The 10,914-nt window shown below is 36.4% G+C and overlaps 1 protein-coding gene across 1 annotated transcript; it reads right to left on the reverse strand.

Annotated features, from left to right (window-relative positions):
• Positions 1 to 6,301: 6,301 nt before the first annotated feature.
• LOC107761922 (uncharacterized) lies at positions 6,302 to 8,877 on the reverse strand. Its single transcript, XM_016580215.2, has 4 exons — positions 8,701 to 8,877; positions 8,366 to 8,481; positions 6,928 to 7,981; positions 6,302 to 6,729 (listed from the first exon to the last, which is right to left on the reverse strand). The coding sequence occupies exons 1-4, from the start codon at positions 8,803 to 8,805 to the stop codon at positions 6,649 to 6,651; spliced, it is 1,356 nt and encodes a 451-aa protein (XP_016435701.1). The 5' UTR covers positions 8,806 to 8,877; the 3' UTR covers positions 6,302 to 6,648.
• Between the last annotated feature and the right edge of the window lie 2,037 nt (positions 8,878 to 10,914).

A 10,914-nucleotide genomic window follows, 5' to 3' on the forward strand; every position in this document is an offset into this window, starting at 1 on the left:
TCTTCTACTCAATGAGAAGATGAGAAAGAAGCCTGAAAATCAAGGACAGACTCTCATCACAGAAGGTAGAGGCAGGAGTTATCAAAGGAGTTCGAACAACTATGGTAGATCCGGAGCTCGTGGGAAGTCAAAGAACCGATCCAAATCAAGAGTCAGAAATTGCTACAACTGTAATCAACCAGGTCACTTCAAAAGAGATTGCCCAAATCCAAGGAAGGGCAAAGGTGAAACCAGTGGCCAGAAGAATGACGACAACACAGCCGCCATGGTGCAAAATAATGATAATGTTGTCCTCTTTATAAATGAGGAAGAGGAATGCATGCACCTGTCAAGTTCAGAGTCGGAATGGGTGGTTGACACAGCGACATCTCTCTATGCCACACCAGTAAGAGATCTTTTTTGCAGATATGTAGCAGGTGATTTCGGCACAGTGAAAATGGGTAACACAAGTTACTCAAAGATTGCGGGGATTGGTGACATTTGTATCAAGACAAATGTCGGATGCACATTGGTTCTAAAGGATGTGCGGCATGTACCTGATTTACGGATGAACTTGATCTCGGGAATTGCTTTAGACCGAGATGGATACGAGAGCTATTTTGAAAATCAAAAGTGGAGACACACTAAGGGATCATTGGTGATTGCAAAGGGAGTTGCTCGTGGCACGTTGTACAGGACAAATGCAGAAATATGCCAAGGTGAATTGAACGCGGCACAAGATGAGATTTCTGTAGATTTGTGGCACAAAAGAATGGGTCATATGAGCGAGAAGGGATTGCAGATTCTTGCCAAGAAATCACTCATTTCTTATGCCAAAGGTACAACGGTAAAACCTTGTGACTACTGTTTATTTGGTAAGCACCATAGAGTCTCATTTCAGACATCGTCTGAAAGAAAATTGAATATACTTGATTTAGTATATTCTGATGTTTGCGGCCCAATGGAAATTGAATCAATGGGCGGTAACAAATATTTTGTTACTTTTATTGATGATGCTTCACGAAAATTATGGGTTTATATTTTGAAAACCAAAGATCAGGTGTTTCAAGTTTTCCAGAAGTTTCATGCTCTAGTAGAAAGGGAGACCGGTCGAAAGCTAAAGCGTCTCCGAAGTGACAATGGAGGTGAGTACACTCAAGGGAATTTGAAGAGTATTGTTCAAGTCATGGGATCAGACATGAAAAGACAGTTCCTGGAACCCCACAGCACAATGGCGTAGCCGAGAGGATGAACCGCACCATTATGGAGAAGGTGAGAAGCATGCTCAGAATGGCTAAACTGCCTAAGTCATTCTGGGGTGAAGCAGTTCAGACAGCCTGTTACCTAATCAATAGGAGTCCATCAGTTCCGTTGGCGTTTGAAATCCCAGAGAGAGTCTGGACCAACAAGGAGGTGTCCTACTCGCATCTGAAGGTGTTCGGTTGCAGAGCTTTTGCACATGTACCAAAAGAGCAGAGAACAAAGCTGGATGATAAATCTGTTCCCTGCATATTTATCGGATATGGAGATGAAGAGTTCGGGTACAGACTGTGGGATCCTGTAAAGAAGAAGGTCATCAGAAGCAGAGATGTAGTCTTCCGAGAAAGTGAAGTTGGAACTGCTGCTGATATGTCAGAAAAGGCGAAGAATGGTATAATTCCTAACTTTGTTACTATTCCTTCTACTTCTAACAATCCCACAAGTGCATAAAGTACGACCGACGAGGTTGCCGAGCAGGGGGAGCAACCTGGTGAGGTTATTGAGCAGGGGGAGCAACTTGATGAAGGTGTCGAGGAAGTGGAGCACCCCACTCAGGGAGAAGAACAACCTCAACCTCTGAGGAGATCAGAGAGGCCAAGGGTAGAGTCACACAGGTACCCTTCCACAGAGTATGTCCTCATCAGTGATGAGGGGGAGCAAGAAAGTCTTAAGGAGGTGTTGTCCTATCCAGAAAAGAACCAGTGGATGAAAGCTATGCAAGAAGAGATGGAATCTCTACAGAAAAATGGCACATACAAGCTGGTTGAACTTCCAAAGGATAAAAGACCACTCAAATGCAAATGGGTCTTTAAACTCAAGAAAGATGGAGATGGCAAGCTGGTCAGATACAAAGCTCGATTGGTGGTTAAAGGCTTCGAACAGAAGAAAGGTATTGATTTTGACGAAATTTTCTCCCCCGTTGTTAAAATGACTTCTATTCGAACAATTTTGAGCTTAGCAGCTAGCCTAGATCTTGAAGTGGAGCAGTTGGATGTGAAAACTGCATTTCTTCATGGAGATTTGGAAGAGGAGATTTATATGGAGCAACCAGAAGGATTTGAAGTAGCTGGAAAGAAACACATGATGTGCAAATTGAATAAGAGTCTTTATGGATTGAAGCAGGCACCAAGGCAGTGGTACATGAAGTTTGATTCATTCATGAAAAGTCAAACATACCTAAAGACCTATTCTGATCCATGTGTATACTTCAAAAGATTTTCTGAGAATAACTTTATTATATTGTTGTTGTATGTGGATGACATGTTAATTGTAGGAAAAGACAAGGGGTTGATAGCAAAGTTGAAAGGAGATCTGTCCAAGTCATTTGATATGAAGGACTTGGGCCCAGCACAACAAATTCTAGGGATGAAGATAGTTCGAGAGAGAACAAGTAGAAAGTTGTGGCTATCTCAGGAGAAGTACATTGAACGTGTACTAGAACGCTTCAACATGAAGAATGCTAAGCCAGTCAGCACACCTCTTGCTGGTCATCTAAAGTTGAGTAATAAGATGTGTCCTACAACAGTGGAGGAGAAAGGGAACATGGCTAAAGTTCCTTATTCTTCAGCAGTCGGAAGCTTGATGTATGCAATGGTATGTACTAGACCTGATATTGCTCACGCAGTTGGTGTTGTCAGCAGGTTTCTTGAAAATCCTGGAAAGGAACATTGGGAAGCAGTCAAGTGGATACTCAGGTACCTGAGAGCTACCACGAGAGATTGTTTGTGCTTTGGAGGATCTGATCCAATCTTGAAGGGCTATACAGATGCTGATATGGCAGGTGACATTGACAACAGAAAATCTACTACTGGATATTTATTTACATTTTCAGGGGGAGCTATATCATGGCAGTCTAAGTTGCAGAAGTGCGTTGAACTTTCAACAACTGAAGCAGAGTATATTGCCGCTACAGAAACTGGCAAGGAGATGATATGGCTCAAGCGATTCCTTCAAGAGCTTGGATTGCATCAGAAGGAGTATGTCGTCTATTGTGACAGTCAAAGTGCAATAGACCTTAGCAAGAACTCTATGTACCATGCAAGGACCAAACACATTGATGTGAGATATCATTGGATTCGAGAAATGGTAGATGATGAATCTTTAAAAGTCTTGAAGATTTCTACAAGTGAGAATCCCGCAGATATGCTGACCAAGGTGGTACCAAGGAACAAGTTCGATCTATGCAAAGAACTTGTCGGCATGCACTCAAACTAGAAGACAGTGCTACCTCCTCTAGATGAATGAGACTGGAGGGGGAGATTGATGATGTCCTTCTCATTGAAGAAGTATTAGGCATGTGCCTAATAAGAGTTTTCTTTGGTTTGGTAGCCAACCTTGTTGACTTGGTTTGGTTGGTATCCAACCTTGTTGAATTAGTTTGGTTTGGTAGCCAACCTTGTTGAATTTCTTTGGTTTGGTAGCCAACTTTGTTGAATTGTGAAAAGTGTGTGTAAATTGTCAAATATTGTAGGCTTTAGAGGGTGAAGCTTTGGCTATAAAAGGAGAGCTTCAACTCTCATTTCTTCACACCAACAAAGAGAGAAAGAAAGAGTGAGGTTTCACAGACAAGGTATAAGAAAATAGTCTGTGAGGAAAATAGAGAGTGAGCGATATTGTAGTGAGGTGGGAATATCAAAAGAGGGTTATTTCTTTTGAGTGTTGTAGTGGTCTTTGGAGTATTTACCTCCGACCTACAAAGTGTAAAATTCCTTACTATAGTGATATCAGTTGCTCCTCTCGGGGTCGTGGTTTTTTCCCTTATTCAGAAGGGTTTTCCACGTAAAAATTGTGGTGTCATTGTTACTCTTTTATTCTTGTTAATTACCGTATCTCGGTGCTACATTATTATTCCGCTTTATTACCGTGAATATTATTTTGGTAAGGGGTTTATTCCCAACAAGGGGTCTAGGATTGCAGCGGGCTGGGGTTGAAGCAAGGTTGAAGGGCAATATTTGAGAAAAAATGCTTTATAATGGATTTGAGATGAGATTCTGGTTCATGAGTTAGAGGAGGAGCTGTTGAAGTTATTAGAAGTGTTCTTTATAAGCATCAACGGAGAAACTGCTGAAACTTGATTCATAAAAATGAAGAAGATGACTAAAAATGAAAAAGTGAAAAAACTGGACATGTGGCGTCCAAATGAGAATTTAAAGTTCACGTGCCTCATTTGTGTGTAAAATACGCGCTTGCCACGTAGTCAAAATAGTGTGTCATAGATACATTTTTTAAAGATTGGGTGTGTAAATTTATTCTCGTAATCAACAGGTGTGTAACAGGGATTTGGGGACAAGGTCAGGTGGTATTTTATGTATTTTGCCTTATAAATTTATATATTAAATTTACTAATTATAAGAAATAATAAATATGAACCCATAATTTTAAAAAATAATATGTGGTCAATGTTAAGAACCTAAAAGATGAATCCATAGAGTTAAAATACTAAATTCACCTCTGATAGGTTGAATAAAACTTCTCAAAAGTTTATATTAGAAAACAAGATTAGTAATCTAAAACAGACTCCAATGCTACATTATTAACGAATCAAATTAGGTATAGATGTATCAAAGTCAAGACTGAAGACTAATTCCAAATCCAAAAAGTCTTTGTATAGCTAATTTAACTTTTTTATTATTGAATTTAGCTGTATATCTCGATGCAATGTTTCATTATCCTAAGTGTACGGTTAGATAAGTATGTCAACATTGCATATTAATCCAGTATTTTATCCGACAATAGTTTTAAAATATTATTTTTATTGCCAAAGCGCTATTTCAAAAATTTAAATTGGGCCTCCAAATAATTCATAAATTTTTTACACTATCAAATCGCTTAAACGTTCATACACATTTCAGTGGCACGACAATTTATGAAGATAGGCTAAGTCAATTCAAAGACAATAATAACATTGTTTGTCCACGTTAGGAAAAGTTTGTACGGTTTTCGTAAACCATAGAAGGTCTTATAACACTAAAAGTATATATATAACTTAGATACAATTTTTTTCTTATCAACTTTCAATACGTGGACTTATCGTTCTGAGATTGATATGATTTAAGCAACTATTGTTTTGACCTTTAAGGAAATTATTAATTTAATTATAATGATTGTCATCCTCAAAGTTGTTTTCCTTTCATTTGAAGAACAATTGCAATCAATAAACTTCAATGATTAGGAGATATTGAGAAAGTCTACTCTAATGCCATCTGGTTGTAGGGTTGGATGTAGCATAGGAGTATCGGGTTCATCTGAAAATACTTCCGATGCAGACTATAAATTTATATTGAAAAATTTACTAAAATTATAAGAAATAGTAAATACGAATACATAATTTTAAAAAATACAATATGTTCAATGCGAAGACCCTAAAGGATGAATCCATGGAGTTAGAATACTGAATTCGCCTCTGATTGATTGAATAAAACTTCTCAAAAGTTTATATTAGAAAACAGGACTAGTAACTAAAACAGACTCCGATGCTACATTATTAACGAATCAAATTAGGTATAGATGTATCAAAGTCAAGACTTAAGACTATTTCCAAAATCCAAAAAGTCTTTCTATAGCTAATTTAATTTGTTTTTATTAAATTTAGCTGTATATTTCGATGCAATGTTAAATGTATCGTTGTCCTAAGAGTGTAGTCAGATAACTATGCAAACATTGCATATGTAAAAGGAGAAGCTTCCATTCTAGAAGCTACCACTTCCCGCCTCCCTCGCGGTGAGAAGTTCCTTTACCCTTTTCTAAAATACCTGAGTTGTCTACTCAGCAAACGTACAATGTGGACCGCAGTTTGGGTGATCCTTTTATTCCCATTCGGGTTGGGTTAACCTAGAAGTACAGTAAGAAGGAACGGAACCACTGGAGAGTTGTTTGCAGTTGACACTTGGGCAAAGACGACTGACTTTTGAAGGAGAATACGAACCTATTTCCGCTATTCCAGGTTCTTATTTAGCATAGCAAAATCAAGGTTGATGAAAGTTTCCATAGTGTTCTACCTTTGCGTAGCCAAGTATTTTATCGGACAATAGTTTCAAAATATTATTTCTATTGACAAAATGCTATTTCAAAAAATTAAATCAGGGCTCCAAGTAATTCATGAATACATACAGACACATTTAAGTCGCACGACAAATTTGGAAGAATATAAAGCTGCTTGCAATTCATACTATAATTACACAAAAGGGGCACAACTTTTTCTGTGGATTGATGAGACCAATTCATGCTATAATTACACAAGAGGGGCACAACTTTTTCTGTCGATCGATGAGACATTGTGCTTACTGATTCTTTTTAACAATATATCCAGTGTAATCTCAAGAGTAGGGTCTGAGGAAAGTAATGTATACACATACTTTATCTCTACCTTGTGAAGATAGAAAGACTACTTTCGACTCAAGGAAAGAATAATTAAGCTTGAGCCAAACCACTATCTAGTGCTCTCTCTAACCTGGCCTGAAATGGTGTAGAATGGTTGTTGTTGTTTTTATCCTGCAAATCACAAGTCAAACTCTAAGAAGTTAAATTTCAAAAGTCTTATAGCCACACAAATGTTATTGCAGTTTTAAAAGTTTCTTTTCTTTCTTAAAACTTCAAACTGAATCAAACTATGTCAACAATATAAAGAAGAGAAGCGAGTTGAAAGTTAAAGCAAAGTAAAAAATTGTAGGAAATGAGAACACCATGTACCTTTCTTAGGAGCGCATATGTCTTGTTCGATGAAATGCCTTTGCGAGATGAAGCAGAATCTGGATCGGTAGCCTGCCCTGTATGTTTCAAATAACTCCCCACAGTCCCTATTATAATGGAGTTTTCATCTGGACTATGACTCTGTGTTCCTCTGGGAGAATATGAGTTAGCTATATGTTTGAGTTCAGCTACTGTCAACTCTCCTAAAATTGGTCTATCTTCAACTCGTATCAGAGACTTGGTCCTCTCTGAAGATGAATAATTGCCAACCAAATCACCAACATTGTTTTTGGAATTTGGTGTGTCGTCGTCTTGAGATTCAATTAACCAGCTTGAAAGGCTAGTATCAACTGTGATTTGATTCTCCAGCTGATGCTTTGTTTGTTTTGTTGACTGCTTCAAACTAGGCTCTTGTTGTAAACAATAAGTAGTACTAGTTCTAAAGTTAGGGAGATTCAGAATGTTGATATTCTCATTCTCTTGAATTGGATTCAACACTGATAATTGGCTCCGATTTGTAGCACTAAAATTGGTGGATTGTGTACTAAGTTTCAATGGACTATTGACCTCCTTTTCTTCTATTTCGGGTGTGGGATTCCTTTTCCTAGAGTCTATGGAGAGCGAAAATAAAGATGACTCGGAGGACTGTTCTTGTTGAATCATTGCTGCATTTTCAGAAAATTCAACTTCATCGTCATTTAATTCATTATAATTGTTGGCGTCGTCATCTTCCACATCACTACTATCGTTTAAATCAATAGCTTCAAACTCGTCATCACTATTTCTGCAGCAATGATATCTATGACTTGGAGGATAAGATATATAGCTTGACTCACTTGAATCTGAAAACGTGTTCCCTTCTTCTTCTTTTATATTCGCTTTCTCCTTTTCCTTTTCCTTTTCCTTTTCGTTGTTGCAGATCTTCGCTAAGCAATTTGCAGATTCTTCGTTTGCTAAGCCCCTCTCATTGACGATTGATGATATATTTACATCATCAAATGTAACCTTCTTTCTGCTGCTTCTATTCAACTCCTCCTCTTCTTCCTCCTTATTCCTGTTTGTTTTAGAGAATGAAGAGTGACAATTTTTTTTACAGGAAATAAAATATATATGGCAGCCCGGTGCATTATACTTCTGTTATGCGCGGGGCAGGAGAAGGGCCGGACCCCAAGGGTCTATTATACGCAAAATTACCTTGCATTCCTGCCAGATGTTGTTTCTACGGCTAGAGCCCATGACCTCCTGATCACGTGGCAGCAACTTTACCAGTTACACTAAGGCTCCCCTTCAGTAAATATTAGATACTGAATCTATAATTTTAAAAATGGATTTAGTTTTTAGTAGATTGAATCTATCAAATTAAAATCCTAGATCTGTCCTTAGCATTATTGTTAGCTTTAAAACATGATATGTAAAGTTTTCAGAAAAAAAATCTTACTTGGATTCTTGAATGAGGGTAATGGGGTTTGTAACATCCTCGAGTTGAGCTGCGTTTTTTGTAGCATTAATAATGGCTACATATGCTTCACCATTTTCGTGTGTCTTGAGCAAATTCTTTAAAGAAAAAAGAAAAAAAAAGAAGTATGAAGTTAATCAATAACCTCAAATTAAAGCGAACAGTACAACTTATGATAACAACAAGAACAATAACAACAATCCAAGCCCTAACTTGTGTAGGTAGAGAGGTTATTTCCGATAGACCCTCGGCTTAAGTAAGCATAAACAACAACTTATGACAATTACCAAAATAATTAGTGGGGATAGGATACCAACCTGAAGAGTTTTAGGGGAAATGCTATTAATCTTGTTACTTCTAATACAAGGCTTTATGATTTTCTTGTGCTTGCAATTACCGAAGCAAGATCTAAAGCACCTCATTTTCTTCAACTATAATGATGGGGATTTGTGATAGAAGAAACAGGGAGAAAAGATGGAGAATTTTGGGGTCACAATGGTCAAGGAGGCTTTTTAAGTTGTTTGAATAAAGTTACCGTTGGCTTCGTCAGTAGCACTGAAATTGTGGTTTTCGATAAGTACCAACTACTAAAAGCTTCTTTTCTTTAATTAAATAAAAGCCACTTGATTTATGTCCTAATTTTGGATCTTTAGTTTCACTTAATTATGGTGTAATTTACGTAACTAACGAGTTTCTAGTTTTTTCACTTCAATTTAAGTGTGTAACTAAATCGTTCCTAATTTTTATGCCAAAAGCTATGGAGTTGAGTTATTTCTTTTCTTCCAAAAAGTACTTTATGGTCCAAATCACTACGAATCGTGGAGTGCGCTTACTTATGTATCAAAGTCTTAAAAGGCACTCTCAATCTTTTTTATTTATTAATAATAAAAAAGTATACTATAAGTCACAATAGTTAATGTGTGAGCTTTTTATTTATATGCATGAGCTTGGGTTTAGGATGGAGAAGAAGCTCGTGAATGAGCTCATTTGATAGAAGCACAACTAAATGGATTAGACCAATAAATTTTGGAAGAATTACACAATAGATCAATTCATAAGGTGACATTGCATTATTTTAGCCCAGTTACAAGTTTGCAAATGTGTAGCCAAATATCAATAAATTCATATCCGAATTTTTTTTTTCTTTTTTTTTTTACTTCTCCAGATCTTCCGGCTCGAAAGATCCTTGAGTTTCCATTCTTCTTTATCCTCAAGTTTATACATACCTATCCCATCTACAAAAATGCAAAAACAGACGCAAGAGACCTAAAATCTCTTCTTCTTCAATGTTAATCTTGTTAAATTTTAAATATGATTTTGTGAGAAATTTGGAGTGGGTATTGTTTGAACTTATTAGAAATAGTCTAAGTAAGTTGTATATAAAGTTTGAAGTCATTTGATGGAGTTTTGGACTAGTTTGGACAAGAATTGCAAGTGAAATCGTATAAGAAGTTCGTCAGAGATGTTTATACACTTTTATACGACACTATACACTTTTATACAAAGAGGTACATTATGTATATAGTTGTATAAAAGTGTATAAAGATGTATAAGTACTGTAAAAAGTGTTCGTGATACCTATGTATATAGGTGTAGAAGAAGAAAAATATGTGAGAAATTTACCAAATACATATAAATAATGTATTATTGTGTATGAGAGTTATTTATACACTATTATATACTATTTATACAATTTTATACATTATTATACAGATGAATCCTATCAATGGAACTTCACATGTTCTTCATCTTTTTTCTTGGGGATCTTCTGAAATTTAACTCAAATCTAGCATAAATCTACTTCAAATTTAAGTTTTGAACTCCTTTTGATGATTCTAATCAATTGGAACAACACCCAATCCAAACAACTAACAAATCAAAAAACGCAATTTCTGAAATCGAAGCTTTGAAACACCTTTAATGGTGACTTCTATTTTCCAAGTTTTTAATCAACCATTGGAATTAGAATTACGCGTGGAATAAGGATAAGACTGAGACCATGCCAATACTTTCTTTCTAGTTTGGCGATCTAAGAACCTACCAAGTGAATCTCTTTAGTGCAAACACAATTCTTTCCACTCCATTGAAGGAAGTGATCTTCATATGACTCCAAAAATTAATTCTTTTATGTATTATTTTTTCTTCTTCATCCAAATCGTGATTATCGACTTTGAATTTGGAGGAGCGTTGATGGAGAATAACAATGATGGAGAAAGTTTGGAATGCAAAGTTGGGACACGAGGAGAAGAAGAACAGAGAAAAGAAAAAAAAAAGGAGTGGGCTAATGGATGAAAAGTAATTTTCATATTATATACAACCCGAGCCATAATGGGTAAGGGCTTCAAACGTGGGCCATTTTTTGATGGGCTATTGAGCCAAGTGATAAGGAGTGTAATTCTCCCCTAAAAAGTTAAATATTTCTAATTGAATTTAAATTATTTAATCAATTATACTAGTTCATAATATTTATTTGATTTAATATGTCTTAAATTTAGGATATAATAAAAATTTCTTATGGACTTGGATCTCAT

Source organism: Nicotiana tabacum, chromosome 21, assembly GCF_000715075.1.
Source record: "Nicotiana tabacum cultivar K326 chromosome 21, ASM71507v2, whole genome shotgun sequence".
In the NCBI taxonomy this organism is placed as follows: domain Eukaryota; kingdom Viridiplantae; phylum Streptophyta; class Magnoliopsida; order Solanales; family Solanaceae; genus Nicotiana; species Nicotiana tabacum.